At 41.7% G+C, this 22,129-nt stretch overlaps 1 protein-coding gene across 3 annotated transcripts; it reads right to left on the bottom strand.

Moving 5' to 3' along the window:
- Nucleotides 1-2,222: 2,222 nt before the first annotated feature.
- Nucleotides 2,223-21,431, bottom strand: lins1 (lines homolog 1). 3 transcript variants are annotated; one of them, XM_034102581.2, is made up of 6 exons: nt 19,167-21,431; nt 17,888-17,977; nt 11,785-11,917; nt 4,790-5,377; nt 4,178-4,364; nt 2,223-3,907 (listed from the first exon to the last, which is right to left on the bottom strand). In XM_034102581.2, exons 1-6 carry the CDS (start codon nt 19,509-19,511, stop codon nt 3,136-3,138), a joined length of 2,115 nt encoding a protein of 704 aa, XP_033958472.1. In that variant the 5' UTR covers nt 19,512-21,431; the 3' UTR covers nt 2,223-3,135. The 3 variants fall into 3 exon arrangements, with proteins under 3 accessions (XP_033958472.1, XP_033958482.1, XP_033958490.1); XM_034102591.2 differs by having other exon boundaries at nt 4,178-4,361; XM_034102599.2 differs by lacking the exon at nt 17,888-17,977.
- Nucleotides 21,432-22,129: the final 698 nt, after the last annotated feature.

Raw genomic sequence — 22,129 nt, 5'->3', positions numbered from 1 at the left:
GAACAGCTGTGTGAGGTCTGTGCAGAAAGCAGAGCAGTGTGTATAACATATATCACTCAGTATAACAGGCCTACTCTATTTATTTGCTTTAGTTTAGTAGATATCTACAAACAAAGAGTCGATATTTTTCTAAGACCATTTAGTGCTTCACATAATAAAATACACAACGGCTGTAGCCTGATTGCTTTATGAGCTGTAGGTGTGTGTTGTACAGTGCGTAGATGCAGCGGACAGACAGGTCTCAGTTGGTTTGGTGTCCTCTGCTTACTTTGAATACTTGCAAATACAACTTTTGGCCCGTAATTTATTTTCCTCATTGTAGCGACCAGAGAGAGGGGGGAGGATATATCCAGTCTCTGATAGTGTTACGTTATTATGAGAGTGCTCTGTTTGATTCTGAAATTGTATATATTTATATAAGTGTGTGTGTCCGCACCTGTATCCTGTTATTGTCTCATTATACCGCACTGTGAATGAATCAAAGTAAATATATAAGTCGTCATGAACACATCTGTCCATCAGACAGAGGGCTGCTGTGCCTCCTGTCATCATTAAAGGAATGGTATGCTCATGACACTCATTTTTAAATAATTATCATCCGATAAAACAGACCAGTCTCTGCCAGGCATCTTTTTTTTTTTTTAAATCCGATGCCATTATCAGTGATTTTAAACTGATTATATACCGAAATAACATCAACACTGTGGGCGCCGCCATTTTCCGGACGTGACGTAAACCATGCGTTTGGTTTTCGAAGACACGTTGATCTCCATGTTATTTACTGTAGTTTCTCTCTTCAAATATGCCTCACTGTATCGCGAAATACTGCCACAATTCTGATAGGAACAATCCACGGAATGCTCGGTTCCATCTGTTGCCAAAAGGTAAGCGTAAGAAGTACATTCGGAGGCAGTGGCTAGCGAAATGTGGCCGGCCCGAACCGAAAGATTCACAGGCTCATGTATGCAGCGAACATTTCAAATTTCCGGACGACTACTCTGAGAGTATGATGAAACATAACATGGGATTTATGGAACAACCATTACTTAATGGAGATGCAGTACCATCGGTCTTTCTGGTGTCATCACCGACCAGGACACCAGTTCGGCCAGTTGAGAAATCACCCTCTGCAAGTGTGAAGCGACGGAGGAGCAGAAGTAGTGCTCGGAGTAAGAATAAGGTATGTTATAGTGCATTTCCATTGCAGCGGCTAGCCCCGTTTTAACGTCCTTTAGCGTCCAGGCCAGGACAGTTTTTGGTGGCCTTTCCATATAGCGTAGTACCGGCTAGTGTGTATTTTCCCCCAGTTTTTTCTGGCCCCATAAAATCGTGATTCTATGGCCAGGGACAACGAAGCTGAGTATGCTAAACTAGAGAGGGAATCGCTAGCCAGGGTGGTACTACATGCATACATATAGTATCTTATATCATCTTCCTATTATACACACATGCATTACCAAACATTTGGACTACCTATGTTGCAAATGTATTATCTTTTCAATTTACACACGGCATCTATTGCACGTCTGTCCGTCCTGGGAGAGGGATCCCTCCTCTGTTGCTCTCCCTGAGGTTTCTCCCATGTTCCCTTTAAACTGTGGGTTTTCTCCGGAAGTTTTTCCTTGTACGATGTGAGGGTCTAAGGACAGAGGGTGTCGTATTGTCATACTGATATGTATGGTTGAATTCCCCCATCCAATCTCTTCACATTGGTCAAAACTTCTTCCTCTGCTGACGAGTCCGAACTCAAATACTCCGCCATGTTTCCGTGTGTTGACAAAGTAAGTGAACGCATGGATGACGTCACGACCATCACGTGACTACTGAAAATGGCAAAAATGGCGACGGCTAGGCGGAATATACAGGTTTTGATAAAAAAGAGCTATAAAATCATTATTTATCGGGGAATATCGCAGATTTCTTCAGGGTATGATTTAAACATAATGTTTCACTAAATACTGAAGTTTGGAATAATTATCTAATGAGTGGACCATTCCTTTAATGGACGTCTCTTTAAAATGCCCGCTCAGAGGAGAGGAGTTCTCATTTCTCTAACCGCCTGGTGCTTCCACTCCTCTCTCCTCGGCTCGCATCTCCTGTGGGCGGGACTAAGACACGAGGATAGGAGTCGAGGAGGGGAAATCCCAGAAATGTCCCATGAATGGAAGGCTTGTGACTGTTATTGAAAAGAAGGGTGGCTATATTGGTATATGGTCTTTTTTTATGTCAGAAAAGTTTATTTGTACAGTGAGACGGACACTATTCGTTTTTCATTTAGTTGCATATTAATTGTGCACACAGAGTTCATCAAAAATCATGACAGTACAGATTCACACAAGATTAATAAAATGAAAGATACAATTATATACAGGTAAGTAGCTGTTAAAACAAGAAATTAATTAAATGAACAAACATATTAGATTCCCAATGTTAAATATATTTACATGTATGTGTGCAGGTCAAAGTTATTGTGCAAACAGTGCATCAGTACATGAAGAGAGCCAAAACCTCACTTTTACTTTCTTAAATATTGACACTTGAGGTTTATAAACATGTCGGATTGACAGAGAGCACTGTAGTTGTTCAATAATTAAAATAATCCTCAAAAATACTTCCAAATAAGTGTGCACACAGTGCATATGTGTTTTTCGCATCCTCTGCAAGGGTCCGAGGACATACGGTATTGTATAATAAAGATTGTAAAGCCCCCTAATTTAAGCTAAATTGTAACATTGGACTATATAAATAAAATTGGATTAATGGGTTTGAATGAAAACAGTCCATTTATTTTTTATTTGATCATTTCTGCATGTCATCCACTTGCATCCTTGTATTGATTGTTGTGCTAGTACTGCTAAAAGAGTATTTCTCCTGGAAACATTTCACAAAGAAGAAATTATTATCAAAGTTATCAATCTGATAATCAAAAAACCATACCTTCCTGGTATGTGTGTATTTCGGGCCGTGTGTAAAACCTAAAACAGGGTAAAACATTTTTAACAATACCTCCAGAAATACAACCTCTTGCCAGTCCTAGCATGCACCGGTTGAAACACACTGGACCATTTAGATAACAAGCGAGTTCAGAAAACAAAGAATGTATTATAAAATCTTAAAACACAAAATAAAAAAGTGTTAGAAATGTTCTAGGAGCCTTAAGAGTGAAGAAGGGTTGTATGGGAAGAGCTTCTTTGTGTGCAGCCTCTTCACCACCTCTCTGAGTTGTGACATGCAAAGGACCACCCTGGCTAATGTGTCACAAGTCACATGTCCTGACACAGGTGCCATGTTTGGACACGATGTTTGCTCACTCAGGAACACCGGCACTTGAGGCCCTTCTGCTCTTCTGTGTGGTGTGGCGTTAGGTTCAATCAGTATTCCTGTTAAGTCCGATAATGTTTGTAGTTTCATGTCCAAAGCACTGAATCTGCTTTTCTCACTTACTGGTGCACCCTGAGATACCTCCATCTCCTCTGTATCAGACTCGTCAGAACTATCATACTCTACAAGGTGAAACCCAGCAGCCATACTGATCATTCCTGCTGATGAAGTAGCACCCGTGTGCTGAAAACAGGCGTTGGATCGATATGGATCTTGATCTCCGTTAGTCACCTTTAACACATCACCCCCACATAAGGCAGTAGGTGACTGCTGCAGAGAAAGATGGCCATCTAACAAGCTGGTTTTTCCACATGCTGCAGTGAAGCCCTGCCAGTCAGCTCGAAGGTATTTAAGGTACCGCACAAAGTACTCCAAAAAACAGGTTTCAGTGGAGATGAGAAAGTCGAGGAGTATGCTGTGATCGAAGGAGATGCTCTGAAGCAGCAGCAGGAAGTGGCAGTGAGGGTTGCATCCAAAGACACAGGCTGCCTTCAACATAGAACCGTCATCCAGTCCAGAACACAGCCTGCAGGAGAAACAACAATTCAGTTAGCTTATTGTCAAAGCGACCTTACTTTTTTTTGAATATCTGTTCCTTCTACTTTCATTTTCCAAGAATTTGAAGATGCAGGTTTTTATTTTCAGCTGAATTTAGAAAAAAAAATCCCCTTTGCTCGGTTGTGATCCAAAATGTTATGTGTCAAAGTGTTAGTGTGTTTTTATCACACTCCCCTACTGACATTTTCATTTAATGTTGGTAACAATAAAACACACTCCATCTGCATAATTGTCGTACCTGTGATGGAGGAAAATGGAAAACAAAGCTTTAGCTGCCTCCATCATGTCGTCGTCCTGTTCTCCAAACAGCAGGCTGAGCCAGCAGCAGCAGTGTGTGACCTCTGTACTCAGCAAACTGCCCTGCCTCAGGAAGCCCCACACACTCTGCAGATACCCACACACCTCGAAGGCACTGTTCACTCCTGCTGTGAGAGGACACAGGAAGTATCAGCATAACCACTCGGCTTATAATGAGAGTTAAGTATTGTGATTTCTTTGTGTATTTAACCAGGAAGGTTGCTTGAGATTAAACATATTGTTTTCCAAGAGTCCTGGCTGAGATAGGCAGCAGCACAGTTACAGACACAAACTAAAAACACTAGGACAGTACTTTAGAGGGACCATGTTCATGTTGTAGCTTGTTCCAAGCTAATTGAGCAGCGTTATAAAACAGTCATAATTCATTAAAGCTTTATCTATCTATATTTTATAAAATTAGTTATAGTCATTCAGACAGTATTGTACACAGTAACTCAGCAAGAGTCATCAGTAACTGTGTAGTTCCCCTTGACAGTTGAGCATCTTACATTTTTGATTTTCAGCCTGCTGCCAAAAGATTCCATGGACTCACCTGCTCCGCTAGGTGTTTGGATATAAAGCTCCAAGGACTTGAGAAGCAGCAGGCCAAGCGCTCTCAGCATCACACAGTCTGCTTTGCCTCCCTTTCCTCCGACATGTCTGGTCCCCCCAAAGAAAGAGCTAGACTCCACTTGAACCCTTTGCAACCAATCAGTAGCCACTGCTGTTAACATACTCTTCGCCAGCGTGCTCATATCAGCGAGGAGATGCTTGTCTTTGGGCCCAACGTACAGCCCTTCCCCGAGAGCCCAGTCCTCTCCGGACTTCTGAAGCACCGCTCTCTTCAGTAGCAGCAGTGCACGCTTTTTGACAAAATAATGCGAAGAGCCGCCGATTATTGTCAGGAGGGCTGAGGAGTGAGTATAAGTTATTCTCTGACTCTGCAGACAGACGTCAGCGGCACAGATCACCCTGGATGCGGTGAGCAGCTCCAGCAGCTCCAGCAGGAGGCACAGTGTTGTTCCCCAGCGGCTGGCATCATCCAAACACAGCAGGACCTCACTTCTCTCTTCAGGAAGAAACTTTGAACAAATAGCCATCAGGCTGGAATCAAAAGCTGCCAGAAGTTTCGCAATGTTCTCTGGTGGAAGAAAATGCATGCAATCAAAAATACAGATTGGACACAGCAACACAACAACTACCACATTACATCACACGTCACTGGTTAGACGCTTTTATCCAAAGCGACTTACATACTCAATACTGTGGGCAATCCCCACACTGCAGTGGGGTTTGAACCTGTGACCCACTGATCCCAACACCAACGCACTAGCCCACTGCACCACACGCCTCCCTATCACACTGCCAGCATCCTGGGCTGCTCTGTTCTGACCTGATGTTGGTCTTAGCGAGCAAAGAATCAATACTGGATGATTATTTTAATAGTGGATCAGTTATGCTGCCGTGATCATCGTGTGCATGAGTGTCGGAGGATACAGGACGCACAAAGCATTCTGCTGTTCTCTGATGCTGGTGGCTATGTTCACCAACATAGTAAACATGTTTGAAGGTATTTAGTGATGCCGTCTTTATTGAAAAATTACTCACTCACAACCTACCGTAATTTTCGGACTATAAGCCGCGCCTTTTTCCCCATTTTTCGACCCTGCGGCTTATATAACGGTGCGGCTAATCTATGGATTTGTACAGCTAACGGCCACTAGGGGACCTCCTAAATCTATGGATTTTACAGGTTACAGTCCACCACCTTTAACGCTATGGGCTCTATGACCGGTCCGCGCCCGCCACCTTTAAGCGGGCTCCAGCAGGAAAAGCTGGAGGCCGGAAAAGAGTGAGACAGGTAGAGCGCCAAAGTAAAAGTGGAACCGAGAGACAGAACGGGAGCGAGACAGACAGACATTACGAGAGCGAGACAGTTTGTGCAAAGGAAGTTTTCATGCACAAACCCTCATTATGGAAAACAAACGTAGAAATCCACTGGTGGTCCCCGTACCACGGGTTGAAAACCACTGCTGTCGATCACTGCCGGTACGTGCGCTGGGAGCGCACCGTTTACGTTTGAAAGTTGAAAAGTGTGTGTGTCTGAAACGCCATGTGATACAGAACAGTTTACACAGCACAGTACATGTTCTGTAGCTACTATTGCACTAAATGGTAACACTTGAATACGTTATGCAAATATGCAACTTGTTTGTTGAAATGTTAATAAATGGGAGCTTCCTCAAACAGCAATCTCTTTCCCGACAATCCCCTCTGTGCACGAACCCTTACATACGGTCATTAAACATTAAAACACCTGCGGCTTATAGTCCAGTGCGGCTTATATATGTACACATCATTCAATGTAGCTGCTGCGGCTTATATGCACGTATAGTATAGTCCGTCTTATATGCACGTATAGTATAGTCCGGCTTATATGCACGTATAGTATAGTCCGTCTTATATGCACGTATAGTATAGTCCGGCTTATATGCACGTATAGTATAGTCCGGTTTATATGCACGTATAGTATAGTCCGGCTTATATGCACGTATAGTATAGTCCGGCTTATATGCACGTATAGTATAGTCCGGCGGCTTATATGCACGTATAGTATAGTCCGGCTTATATGCACGTATAGTATAGTCCGGCTTATATGCACGTATAGTATAGTTCGGCTTATATGCACGTATAGTATAGTCCGGCTTATATGCACGTATAGTATAGTCCGGCGGCTTATATGCACGTATAGTATAGTCCGGCGGCTTATATGCACGTATAGTATAGTCCGGCTTATATGCACGTATAGTATAGTCCGGTTTATATGCACGTATAGTATAGTCCGGTTTATATGCACGTATAGTATAGTCCGGCTTATATGCACGTATAGTATAGTTCGGCTTATATGCACGTATAGTATAGTCCGAAAATTATCGTACTTTAAAAAAAGGGAATTAAGGGATCCCTGTCAGAATATGTCTGCTATGTGTTAACCGAAAATGATGAATATAAGCCTTTATATCATTATGATTTGTTTAAAGACTGTATTTATTATATATCATTAAGAAAGTGGGAAATGACAAGCAACACAGGTTCTTTTGACATTTCTTCCCCCCCCCCTAACATTTCCTTTGTTATCTCATAACTTAAAAGGTTCCCTATTATACTCTTTTTCATCAATATATTATAGGTCTCAGATATATACAAAACATGTCTGAAGTGTTTGGCTCTAAACACCAAACAGATCATTGTAGCATTACCCATAATCCCCTCTGTTTCAGCCCCATTTCCAAAGTGCTGATTCTCTGTCTGTTACTTTAGAGGAAAATAAGGAGCCCCTCCCCACGCCCCTCTGAGAGAGACTTGGTTAAAAATAACTCAATGGTGCTCTAGGAGGAGATTCGGGTGATAAGGGGGGGGGGGGGGGGGGTTACCTTGGTTGCTGATTGGCTAATGGTGACACAAGCCAAAGTCATTATGACATCATAAAGTGGCCAAAATCTGATCGGCTCATTTTCAGACAGGTTTTTATAGAAATGGATCAAAAAGAGAGCAAATCTTTTTTTCCTGAAACTTTCAGAATCTCTTTCCACAGAGGGGACACATGTTGATGTAGAAGAGACATGAAGAAGAGGGGACACATGTTGATGTAGAAGAGACATGAAGAAGAGGGGACACATGTTGATGTAGAAGAGACATGAAGAAGAGAGGACACATGTTGATGTAGAAGAGACATGAAGAAGAGGGGACACATGTTGATGTAGAAGCAGAGTTGGGTGTAACGCGTTACAAAGTAACGCGTTACTGTAATAATATTACTTTGTCGGTAACGGAGTAGTGTAACGCGCTACTTTTATAATCCAGTAATCACACTACAGTTACTAACATTGCCCCGACACGCGTTACTTCGTTACTTTCTAAAATCAGTCATAATCAAACCTCAACAAACACCTGCAAAGAACACATGCTAGGTGAAGCTAACGCACATAGCTGTTGTTTATTTATATCACACACACGTAGTTCTTCTTCTCTGTTTTCCGGTTGTTGCTTGTTTTGAATGACGAATACACACTACCGCTGCCTGCTGGTAAGGAGAGTTATTGCCACTCACGCATGCGCAGTTCGTACGTGCTCGGCTGAAGTCTGGCTCCAGTGCAACACATGGCCAACACGCAGGAGAACACGCTGACGCAACAGCGTGAGCAGAGATAGACTGCGCAAAATATACAGATAGCAGGAGACAGAGGACAGCCACGGTCAGATAGCAGGAGACAGAGGACAGCCACGGTCAGATAGCAGGAGACAGAGGACAGCCACGGTCAGATAGGAAAACATTCAGGAGCTATCTGGATCAGTCTTATGCGACAATGGAAACTGAACTAAAGAGAACATTTGAAACTTTAGCAGTCTGCGTGATCTGCCTGTAGGGAGGGGCGGGCCGGCCCTGCGAGTAAAGTAACGAGTAAAGTAACGAATTACTTTATGTAGATAGTAACGAAGTAGTGTAATATATTACTTTTTTTTAAAGTAATATGTAATATGTAATATATTACTTTTTTTTAGTAACGACCCCATCTCTGTGTAGAAGAGACATGAAGAAGAGGGGACACATGTTGATGTAGAAGAGACATGAAGAAGAGGGGACACATGCTGATGTAGAAGAGACATGAAGAAGAGGGGACACGTGTTGATGTAGAAGAGACATGAAGAAGAGGGGACACATGTTGATGTAGAAGAGACATGAAGAAGAGGGGACACATGTTGATGTAGAAGAGACATGAAGAAGAGGGGACACATGTTGATGTAGAAGAGACATGAAGAAGAGGGGACACATGTTGATGTAGAAGAGACATGAAGAAGAGGGGACACGTGTTGATGTAGAAGAGACATGAAGAAGAGGGGACACATGTTGATGTAGAAGAGACATGAAGAAGAGGGGACACGTGTTGATGTAGAAGAGACGTGAAGAAGTGGATTTTGCATAATAGGTCACCTTTAAGAAATACTGGACCATCCTTTTAAACAATCTTGTCCGACAAATGCAGATCATGTAAGTAATGGTGCTTATTAAGCATTTTTCATATAAATGCCATAACATTTCTAAAAGTTTTATGTGTTGAACTTTCAATAATATATCAACCAAAAGGCAAATTATGAACGTTGCGCTTATTATTGGTTATATGATATGAATAGTGATATGCACAGTAGTAGATGTGTGGGCCTAACAAGTAATGGATATATGGCATTGAGTTCTATAAAATCATACCAATTGGGATACAAGTCAGTCAATGCAAAAAGCATTTCCTTTCACTTTACATGTTTTATTAAAGGGGACCTATCATGCAAAATGCACCTTTTGATGTCTTTTATACATCAAGATGTGTCCCCGGTGTGTCGGGGAACTGACGCAGCGTCAGAAAATAAAACCCTCTCTTTTCCTCCGTACCCAAATCTCTAAAAACGGGGAACAACGGAGCTGATCCAGATTTGAGTCCGATATGACGTAATATCTGAAATGTGGACCCACGGCCCAATCAGAAACGTTGCCATCAGAAACAATGCCCGACTGTTTTGGACGTAATATGGTCGGTGTTTACATTAGCATGGCTAACACTCAGAGCTAACCTGTACTGGAGAGCATGTGTGTGAAGAAGCAGGAAGTAAAAAGGAACTCAACTTGTAGTATAACCGGCAAGAGAGAAAGCCTTTGTATGGAAGCCCATTTCCGCCACTTGAAAAAAATAAAATCCCCATGAAAAGTCATGAGATAAAAAAGTCGAAATAATGAGATAAAAAGTCATAATTATGAGATAAAAAGTCATAATTATGAGATAAGAAAGTCGAAATAATGAGATAAAAAGTCATAATGAGATAAAAAGTCATAATAATGAGATAAAAAGTCATAATTATGAGATAAGAAAGTCGAAATAATGAGATAAAAAGTCATAATTATGAGATAAAAAGTCATAATAATGAGATAAGAAAGTCGAAATAATGAGATAAAAAGTCATAATAATGAGATAAAAAGTCATAATTATGAGATAATAAGTGCGCATGCGCTGCAGTGGCACTGTCTTTAAAGGTCCCTTCATCACCTTGCTGCTCTCCACCATGCAAACAGCATCTATCTAGTCCTAAATAAGGTAACTATTACAGGTGACTTTTGTAAATGTTAGATGTTACATATAGCCTATATTGCAGCTAAACTACAACAATGCAGTTCATAGCTTTGACATTACCTGTTATGAATATAATATATATGCCTATAGTTTTGTGGTAACGTTCACGGGTTAGAGTTAGAGCAACTCACAGCAGCAGTATGCCTACACTATTGTCATTAGTGGCGTGAACGTTACCACAAAACTATAGGCATATATATTATAGTTTATAACAGGTAATGTCAAAGCTATGAACTGCATTGTTGTAGTTTAGCTGCAATATAGGCTATATGTAACATCTAACATTTACAAAAGTCACCTGTAATGGTTACCTTATTTAGGACTAGATAGATGCTGTTTGCATGGTGGAGAGCAGCAAGGTGATGAAGGGACCTTTAAAGACAGCGCCACTGCAGCGCATGCGCACTTCTTATCTCATAATTATGACTTTTTATCTCATTATTTCGACTTTCTTATCTCATAATTGTGACTTTTTATCTCATTATTTCGACTTTCTTATCTCATTATTATGACTTTTTATCTCATAATTATGACTTTTTATCTCATTATGACTTTTTATCTCATAATTTCGACTTTCTTATCTCATAATTATGACTTTTTATCTCATAATTTCGACTTTTTTATCTCATAATTATGACTTTTCATGGGGATTTTATTTTTTTCAAGTGGCGGAAATGGGCTTCCATACATTTGAGCTCCATACTGTTTCAGAAAGAATCTATGATAATCCATGATATGGCGTTTCATCACGGCAGCATTTAGTTTAGACAGTAGCTTTTTTTTAAAAAAAAGCTTTATACCCAAATCAGCACTTTTGAATAAGGAAGTGAAATAGAGGGACATGAGGCATGGCTAGAATGGGTGATCTGTTTGGTATTTTTAGCAAAACACTTCATAGACATGTTTTTTTATATATCTGAGACCTATGCTATTGCCTAAAAATAGCATGATAGGTGCAATTTAATTCAAACCTTGCAAATAAAGTAACATCTGTTTCACTGCCGTCTCCTTTTATAAAGCCCAAATGAAACAACACGATAAGAAAACTCGAGGCAAAGTAACGAGATGCCCTTTTAGAAGTCCATGTATGGAAATTGTTGATTTCAACGGCAGTAAACATCAAGCAGTCGTCTCATCAGTAATAAGCCCCGTGTAGTCAGATTCTCTAAAGTCCTGATGTATTCTCCTTCACACCTTTCCTTAACCTCATGACATTTTGTGTGAAACACTGCAGTCTGCCGTTCACACATCAGCCTAGTTCAGCTGTCACTGGGGCTTAAGATAAATGTGTGAATGGACAAAGCTTGTTGTATATTGTGTACAATGACAAAAAATGCTTTCTATTCTATATTCTAGCTCACTTGCTTACCTTGATGACCTCCTTGAAGAAGTCTTTTGAAGACATCAGTTATTGACCACAGACAGTTGTTCAGAGCAGGGCCGGGGGTCGAGCTGTAAAAAGCCTGAACACACTTCTGCTGCCAGACAGGACAGACCGTGCTCTAAAAAATAAAAATATATAAAATATAAACATATAATGTGGGAATAAAGCACAGTATATTAGATACTTTATGAAACTAGTATTGGTCAAATAAAGTGCTGACCAGCTAATTTCCAGGTTTTATTAACAGTTATACCTTTAACTTCTCGTGACATGTTTACCTCCAATGCAATGACTACATTTGTAAGCCAACTCTTTGCATGTGTTTACTGACACTTTGTTGTTTACTTTAATTATTTGTCTATGACAATCACCACCAAATAAGTTGATTTAAATGTTCTGACATGTACAGAGCAAGACATTCGTAAAGGCTCTGGATTGCGGGGACAGTGAGCTCCTAACTGCCAGCGTAACCAAACAGTTTTTCCATTATATGAGAGCTTCATTTTCTATATGCTTTTACAAAGTTTCATTAAATGTACAGGTGCACCATAGAGAGGATCCTGACCTTCTACAGGTGCTCCATAGAGAGGATCCTGACCTTCTACAGGTGCACCATAGAGAGGATCCTGACCTTCTACAGGTGCTCCATAGAGAGCATCCTGACCTTCTACAGGTGCTCCATAGAGAGGATCCTGACCTTCTACAGGTGCTCCATAGAGAGGATCCTGACCTTCTACAGGTGCTCCATAGAGAGGATCCTGACCTTCTACAGGTGCACCATAGAGAGGATCCTGACCTTCTACAGGTGCACCATAGAGAGGATCCTGACCTTCTACAAGTGCACCATAGAGAGGATCTTGACCTTCTACAGGTGCACCATAGAGAGGATCCTGACCTTCTACAAGTGCACCATATGGCGCGTTTCCACTGCAGCGGGTAGCTCGCTTTAAGCGCGCCGAGCCGTGCGGGGCCCGTTTTTGGTTGCGCTTCCACTTGGCCTAGTTTTGGCCCGGGGCTACTTTTTCACATTTTTCTGGCTCGACTAAATCGTGATTCTAGGGCCAGGAACAACCAGACTGAGTCGGGCTGAGTATGCTAAACTAGAGAGAGAATCGCTGGCAAGGGGGCTACAACTACAACAAGATGAACATATTTGACCGTGATTTAATTGTAATACACGTTTCAAAATGATGCCGAAGTAACAACATACTGATACCGGTTAGTAAAAACCATGAATTAATGCTTTGACAAGTCTGCAGACAGACGGCAGGCGAAAAAACCTTTTAAAATGCGTGTTTTCTAAATGGAGCTTGGCTAAGCTAGCGTTATATATGCTCCGACCGTCCACACTCACAACAACGGCCTACAGACATAAATAAACCAGCGACTGTATTCGCCATGACACAGACAGTCTGTGGTTTGTACTTGTTTAACTTTTGTCTAGTTTCTGAACAGATATGAAGAGCTGTGAGCTCTGAGGGCTAACAGCTAACGGCTGTGTTGTTTTTCTGGGGCGCTCATTGATGACCTCACGGCTCCGCATGCACTAAGTTACTATAGTAACTACCCCAGTTCCTAAACTGTAATGGAAGCGCAGCATTAAAGTGAGCCGGGCCTAATAAGGCCTAACCAAACCGAGCGAGGCCGAGCGAGGCCTGCAGTGGAAACGCGCCATTAGAGAGCATCCTGACCTCCTACAGGAGCACCATAGAGAGGATCCTGACCTTCTACAGGAGCACCATAGAGAGGATCCTGACCTTCTACAGGTACTCCATAGAGAGGATCCTGACCTTCTACAGGAGCACCATAGAGAGGATCCTGACCTTCTACAGGAGCACCATATGCAGCTTTCACACCAGCGCTTTTCCCTTTCTAGCTCCGAGCGGGAGCTTTTCTGATTCAGCTCCGGTTTCCCTTTTCAGCTCCCGTTCTGTTCATACCGCCCACTGGCGCCCCAGAGCTGCCCCTGCTGCGTCATGACGTCACCGTTTACATCGCTGATTTGCTCCCCAACGGCACCCATTACGGTGCTCACAACAACAACAACAACAACAACGGGGAACTGCTTCGGGTCGATGATCGTGTTGCTTTTAATCACACGAAGCCAGAATAAATTGAATAACGACTTCTCCAACCTCATACTTTGCTCCAGAGTGCCGTGGTTCATTGTTTATTCATGTGTTTCTGCAGCATTTACCGACCGCTGCAGTGCTGGCTGCTCTTCCACAGGAGTTTATTCTCCCGTTAGCTCCCGGTTAGCTCACACTGCAGCGGCCGCTCTAAAGTATTCACTGTCCGACTCACACAAGCAGCTGATGCATATCCCCAGTTCCCCTTAGCCTAAGTGAATGTGTGTCAGTCTGAATTGACGCTGTTTGATATCACAACACTGTTATGAAAGTTTCTCTGGTATAAAACGGGTGATGTTGGCATAGCAACCGAAGCTAAACTGACTACTTGCATCCGATAGCTGCAATAATACAAAACAACACGTCTGTCTCTCTCCACAATGATCGATAACAGTGAACGGATGGTCAAAGTAAGGTACAAATAAACAGAATCACACGAAGCCTGGTTAGTAGGGGTGTAACGGTTCACAAACATTTCGGTTCGGTACGTACCTCGGTTTTTAGGTCACGGTTCGGTTCGGTACGTTTTCGGTACAGCAGAAAAAATTACATAACATATTTTTTTTTAATTATTATTAAACTGTGAATAATGTATTCACTCAAATAAATACAAAATATAATAAACTAAACATTAAGGTGCAGCATTTCGATGAACTGAAATGATCTGTATTTGAACTTTACAAGTACTCACAAAACAAACTATTAGTTTTGGGTTTTTAATTATTATTAAACTATGAATATTCACTCAAATAAATATAAAATATAATAAAATAAACATTAAGGTGCAGCTTTTCGATGAACTGAAATAATCTGTATTTGAACTGTACTGTACCTAAGCAGCCAGTTTGACATTATGACGTGCTTGTCATTGTATTTTCATGTTTTTTTAAAGAAAAATGTACTTGTCCACATTGCTTCCCGAAAGGGCAGATCTGCTGGCACTAGCAATGTCTCCTGCTGTGGAGAACACACCCTCTCGCTAGGGACAGAGGGAGCAGATACAGCCAGGTAGCGCTTTGCTAACATGGCAACATAAGGATATTTGGCGTTTGTAATAGCTTTGGCTCGGTCTGAAGTTTTTGCGAGTGGTGGAGGCTCAAATGCTAGTGGGAGTTGGGTTTGCACTTCAGTCTTTTGGTACCGGTAATATTCACGTTCGGGTGATGCCTTTTCAAATGAGTGTGCAAGTTTGATGTATTGCCAGCCGCGTAACCAATTTCAGTTGAACAATGCCGACAAACAGCGTTGGTTCGGTCCACCTGTCTTTGTCCGTTATCTTTGTCCGTTATCTTTGTACGTAACTGCGAAACCAAAATGTTCCCAAACCGGAGACTTCAGTGATGCTGGAGGATTTTCGAGCTCAACTTTATCTGCGTTCGCCATTTCGACAGTTCCTCAAATTACTGACTACATTTGAACGCATCCCTCTGACCAGCTTGTCCAATGAAATGACTTGCTCGCTCTATGCGTTGAACACAATGGGTGCAAATTACTCTGAATGCTGCGACGCAGCACCTGAGATTACTTCCAAGTAGTGTTGCACGGTGTACCGATACTTGAAAGGTACCGCGATACCCTGCCGTTAAAAACGGTACGATTCCTCCGTTTCATTAGTATCGGTACTTTAAGAATGACGGGGAAAAGTACTCTGCTTCCACTCCCTGCACTGCAGCCGTGCCTGCAGTCCCGCTCCTCTCAAGCACGTTCTAAGTCCCTCCCCTCTCTCGTGCACGCGGCCACGCGCTAGCTGCCAGAGCATGTGAGAAAACGAGAAGCATGGCTGCAAGTGGGAGTGCAACTGCCGCTGCGCCTCGGCTTGTTGACAAAAAAGACGCCAGAAGTCTGTGAACGGGCCGTTCAGGTGTTCAGAGCAGAGCTCCCTGTCGGAGCGGCAGAGCGTGATGTGCACTGAACAGCTTTTTTGTCGCAATATTATCGTTGAGCAAACTTAACTAGCAAACTAGCATCACTATCTGCTAACGTTAGCTTTAGCCTTCGTTTTCTATTAGTTTTTTTCATAGGCTATAAACGGAGGTGGTATAAGTATATATCTTGTACTTGAGTAAAAGTAGAAGTACCCAGGTCTTGTACTTGAGTTAAAGTAGAAGTACCAGAATGTAGGAAAAATCCTGCAATCAAAATGTTCCTCAAATAAAAGTACAAAAGTATTATCTTCAAAATATAGTTAAAGTAGCGACAGTAAAAGAAGAAGTACTCAGGTCTTGTACTAGAAGCACCAGAGTGTAGGAATACTCTGTTACAGTAAAAGTACTGCATTCAAAATGTTCCTCAAGTAAAAGTATTAAAGTAGCGACAGGAAAAGTAGTCATTGTGCAGATTGGTCCATTTCAGAATAATATGTATGATATGTTTTATAATGATTGATCATGAAAGTGTTCTCAAAGCTGGTGAAGGTGCAGCTAGTTTGAAGTACTTTGTATACTGCAGGGTAGCTGGTGGATTTACTCCAGGTGGAACTAAAGTCTGATTCAACACTTGATTAGATTTCACATCATTCATCCAGATCTGTGAAGTAACTAAAGGGATTAATACATGTAGTGGAGTAAAAGTACACCATGTACCTCAGAACTGTAGTGGATTAGAAGTACAAAGTAGCAAAAGAAACATTGAAATACTTAAATAAAGTACAAGTATCTAAAAATTGTACCCAAGTAGTACTTGAGTTTATGAATTTAGTTACTTTACACCAGTGGCTATAAAGATAGAAAGACTAAGCCTTGCACAGAGGCATGAAAATACATTTTCAAAATGCTCAACAGTGCTGCCAAAATTCTAAACTGACTGCTACACAATTAAAATAAAAGCTTTTATATATATTTATATTATATGTGACTCTTTGGCGTTTCTGTTATTATTAACACTGCTGCTTTAGTTGTTCTGACTGCTAGAATCCTGTTATTCCTAATTTTAAAGCCGATATTCCGTGGGGTCGGGGGGCTCGGATCCTTGTCACCTTTTTCATACCTGATGAGTTTGCATCCCTGATTATATTTAAGACTCTTTCCCTTTTTTTAAGAAAAGTATCGAAAAAGAATCGGAATCGCAATTCTTGACTTGGTATCGGTATCGAAACCAAAATGTTGGTATCGTGACAACACTACTTCCAAGAAGTTGTTCACGTTCTCAATTTTTTCCGTTTAACGTTATATGCGTTCGGTACACTTCGGTACACACGTGTACCGAACCGAAGGGCCCGTACCGAATAATTTCGGTACGGGTACGTGTACCGTTACACCCCTACTGGTTAGTGTTGCCTGACTTTATAAAGTGTGTTTATAAGCACTACTGCTTGTAGGCAGGCATAACAGTCGACCCATGTTCAGGGGAGGTGGGTTTAGTTTCCTGCACGCCTCGACGTAAGAGAAACGTAAGCGACGCCACCTCTTAGCTCCGAAGCTCTTGCCTCTAGACCGACAATTCTTTGGAGCTGGAAGTGAACCCGATTCCCGGAGCCGGCTTATGCCACAATAGGATAGTAACAAGTAGTCAAGATAGTCAGTTTAGCTTCGGTTGCAATGCTAACATCACCCATTTTATACAAGTGTCATAACAACGTTGTGATGCCAAACAGCGGGCAGCACTGCAGTGGTCGGTAAATGCCGCTGAAACACATTAATAAACAATGAACCACGGCACTCTGGAGAAAAGTATAAGGGTTGAGAAGTAGTTATTTAATTGAATCTGACTTCGTATGATTAAAAGCAACACGATCATCGACCCGGCGCCGTTGGGGAGAAAATCAGCGACGTAAACGGTGACACCATGACTCGGCCGCGGCAGCACCAGTCGGGCTCTGGGCGGTGTGAACAAAACGGGGGCTGAAAAGAAAAACCGGTTCCGAACAAGAAAAGCTCTAGCACGGAGCTAGCACGGGAACCGTGTTGGTGTGAAAGGGGCAAGATTGCATAAAGGGCAAATTAACGCAAAGGAGAACTTACAGATGTGTGGAGCTGATAGAAGACACATGTTGACACGCTCTTTGCAGCTAGGTGTGAGATTATCTGGTCATTGGATTGGAAATGAAGGATCTGTAGAATAGAAGTCTTTTAGGATATCACTGTGGAAAACATGTGGGCAGCAATCAATCCCTTACATAAATTCAAGTATAAAGCACAGAAGTATTATCTGGATTATTATTATTAGTATTATAGCTAAATTAAGTAAAATGTATTTCATGCATAACAGCCGTCCAGTATTACATTATTTAAGAATGTATAATGTTCGTTTTTCATTACCAATATATTTTAGGGTTCATTAATGTTGTAGTTTATCAATGTAGAACCACATTCAATTACTTAAAATACATGAAATATTAGTAATAGAAAATAGTAATCATACCATATAATTATATAATCAATTTTTACAGTGAACAAGTAAATAGGAGTGTTAAATAAATGTAGTGGAGTTAAAAGTACAATAACTGTGTGGGTGTGTGCGGTGTGGTGGGGAAGTTAAATGCCACAGCATGCCAGTTGAAATAGTGAACGATCGCCATTGTGTATGTATGGTAGCAGTCTTGACAGGCCACTAGGTGTTGCTGTTGTGCAGTAAATTGTTGTTTTTTGGCCATTGTGGGACACTGTAGGTCCCGCTTTTCTGCGCGCGCCGCCATCTTGGTTCTAATGTTTACATTCCCTCATGCCGGGTGAGCAGTATTTAATTGTGGCAAATCATTTGACATATTATAACGTAAAAAAACGTCCAAACATTCAATTTCTGTGACAACTGGGTTAGTTTAAATGTTTATTTACCAGTTTGGGTATGTGATGTTTATGTTTTGTCTGTTAATTTTGTGGTTTTTATTGGTTAGCATGTAACTAATGTCTAATGTTTACATGGAACAAATAAATCAGCGCTCAGCGTCTCCACCACAATCCCAATCTGCTGTGTCCTGTTTTCTTCCCCTCTGCATAACACCCCATCACACATACGAAACACAACGCAGAGTCCGAGGGTGTAAAGAGAGGCTACGGGACATTTGGACTATCCCTTGACGCTATTTCTGTTGTGTTGAATATGATAATATTGTAGTGTGTTCAAGTTAGCAGTGATATCAGTTATCACACGTGCACAGAACATTTACTAGCAACGCCATGCTGTCATATAGAAACTAGCAACTACAATATAGCAACTACTGCAGTGAAAAAATCCTGTCGCCGCCCATGTTCATTGGCTACGATCTTTAAAATGTATGTGTGTTTTAGGAAGCCCACTTACAAGTTGTAACATGAGATCCATGTCTTGTAACCCCGTCAGGACCTCGGCGTGATATAAGGTGGCTGCTGGTGGCAGGCTCCCAGACATCAGCGCGGAGCTGATCTTCTCCAGCAGAGACATACTGATGCAGCTCAGCTCCACGGTGGGGTCACTGTGGTTCTCTGGAGGACAACTCTCTCTGTCCCCGCTGGAGACCCCTCCACACACCCCGACAAATATCGCAGAGGCCACGTCGTGAGCCCTTTGGCTGGGACATGATCCCCTCCGCAAACACGTATAGGCCTCTGTAAGGCAGGCACGGCGCTCTCTGACGGGACCCGGCTCTTTGCTCGCGGTGGGCTCCATGCTGCTACCGCTTCCGCGTGCAGACTGTCATGTGATCTGCACGGAAGCAGCACTTCAACAAATCCAACAAACGGGTTAAGTCACAGAGAAATCATACCGGATGTGTGCCATAGAGGCCTTCAAATTAAAACAAATGTCAGCTCGTTTTAGTTTTGTGGACTATTACGTAGTGACTAACTGACATATTGTTGGACACTACTTGACTTCTTACAGAACATACATCTTTTGCAAAACGAGCATGGGTTGAGTGCTTTTAATCAAAGGTATCAGCGAGGATTTCATTTTTCTGAAAAATAACTGAATCATGGATTTAAAGGTCCCATGACATGGCCATTTCTACTGATTATAATTCTATTGTTAAGGTCTACTAGAATAGATTTACATTGTGCAATGTTCCAAACTCACATTGGTTTCTCATACAGCATCTCTGTATAGTATGTGTATTCACTCTCTGCCCCCCCCCCCCCCCTGTGGTTCTGATGAGTTACACCGTTACAGCTGGACATCAGTGATTATGTGTTACAATGGCGTTAGCAACCAGAAAATGACACCAGGGTTGCGTTCCAATAGTCCATTTAGCTTAGGAACCTTCCTAACCAAGTGAAATGACCCGGAAGTCCCTCAGTGGCAGCCATGATAAGTGCCGTTCCAATTCTCCAAATGAAAGGAAAGGAGGTTTCAAACTTCCTTTATAACCTCCTTTAGCTTAGGAACCACTGGACCTCCCTAACCGAAAGGAGAGGAGAAAATGCTGCCCCACAATGCATTGTAGCCGCAGCATTTGCCGTCACTCAACAGTCGGCCGTTCACGGAAACAACCGATTATGACAGAGAAATTATATCATGAAAGTTACGGTGCTTATTAAGCATTTTAAAACGTATGTGGTAACTTGCCAAAGTGCTTTTTTCTGAACGTTCATCAGTATTATAATCAAAAAGAGAAATATGAACGTTAGTTTTTACTGAAATGATCAAATAAAGTCAACATCTCAGTCTTTACTGAGCTGTGTGGGGTTTGTTCAACTTTTAAAAGATGTTTGAATGGTGATATACACAGTGTTAGATGTTAAGGACTAACGTTTATAATAAATACATTTGTATTGATTTTAAGATATTTTCATACAATCATACGTATTGGGATCATTTGTATTAATGTGGACCGGAGGGAGACGGTGACGACGAGCATAAGTTTCACTTTCCTTTTTTATTTCAATTCCAACTTTGGTCATGAAGAATATGTTTCTCTGTTGTCCACGTTCATAAAGCATAAAGCAACAGCATCAGAGCACGGTGCAGAGTCTCTAGATGAGTTTACAGTAGTCCCTCGTTCTTATTAAACATCCATGTTGTAGTCCGCTGTATAGAAAACTGTAGTTTCCATAGTTTCCCCACAGCAGCAGCAGACGCACATTCATGACGTCCTGGCGCATCATAAACACGTTGGATAGTGAAAGTGCAGTCGGATTCTCTAAAGTACCGGGTTGCGTTCCAATAGTCCATTTAGCTTAGGAACCTTCCTAACGGAGTGAAATGACCCGGAAGTCCCTCAGTGGCAGCCATGATAAGTGCTGTTCCAATTCTCCAAATGAAAGGAAAGGAGGTTTCAAACTTCCTTTATAACCTCCTTTAGCTTAGGAACCACTGGACCTCCCTTACCGAAAGGAGAGGAGAAAATGCTTTCCCACAATGCCTTGCAGCCGCAGCATTTGCCGTCACACAACAGTCAACAAACGATTATGACGGAGAAATGATATCATGAAAGTTACGGTGCTTATTAAGCATTTTAAAACGTATGTGGTAACTTGCCAAAGTGCTTTGTTTTGAACGTTCATCAGTATTATAATCAAAAAGAGAAATATGAACGTTAGTTTTTACTGAAATTATCAAATAAAGTCAACATTTCACAGTCTTTACTGAGCTGTGTGGGGTTTGTTCAACTTTTAAAAGATGTTTGAATGGTGATATACACAGTGATAGATGTTAAGGACTAACGTTTATAATAAATACATTTGTATTTATTTTAAGATATTTTCATCAATCATACGTATTGGGATCATTTGTATTAATGTGGACCGGAGGGAGAGGGTGATGAGCGTAAGTTTCACTTTTCTTTTTTATTTGAAATCCAACTTTGGTCATGAAGAATATGTTTCTCTGTTGTCCACGTTCATAAAGCAAAGCAGCAGCATCAGAGCACGGTGCAGAGTCTCTAGATGAGTTTACAGTAGTCCCTCGTTCTTATTGAACATCCATGTTGTAGTCCGCTGTATAGAAAACTGTAGTTTCCATGGTTTCCCCACAGCAGCAGACGCACATTCATGACGTCCGCTGGCGCATCATAAACACGTCGGATAGTGAAAGTGCAGTCTCTTCTCCTAAGTCCTTTTGAATTCTCCTATCCACTATCCCTTAACCCCGTGACGTTTCACTCAGAGGTCAAGGAATAGGAGATAGGGTTAGAATTTAAGAGCTGATTTTTGGATTATCGGAACGCAACCCCGCAGTCTCTTCTCCCAAGTCCTTTTGAATTCTCCTATCCACTATCCCTTAACCCCGTGACGTTTCACTTAGAGGTCAAGGAATAGACGATAGGGTTAGGATTTAGGAGCTGATTTTTG

The sequence above is a fragment of the Pseudochaenichthys georgianus genome, chromosome 3 (genome assembly GCF_902827115.2).
Source record: "Pseudochaenichthys georgianus chromosome 3, fPseGeo1.2, whole genome shotgun sequence".
Lineage (NCBI taxonomy): Eukaryota > Metazoa > Chordata > Actinopteri > Perciformes > Channichthyidae > Pseudochaenichthys > Pseudochaenichthys georgianus.
The sequence above is the reverse complement of the archived record's forward strand: the minus strand, read 5'-3'. Positions and strand labels throughout refer to the sequence as shown.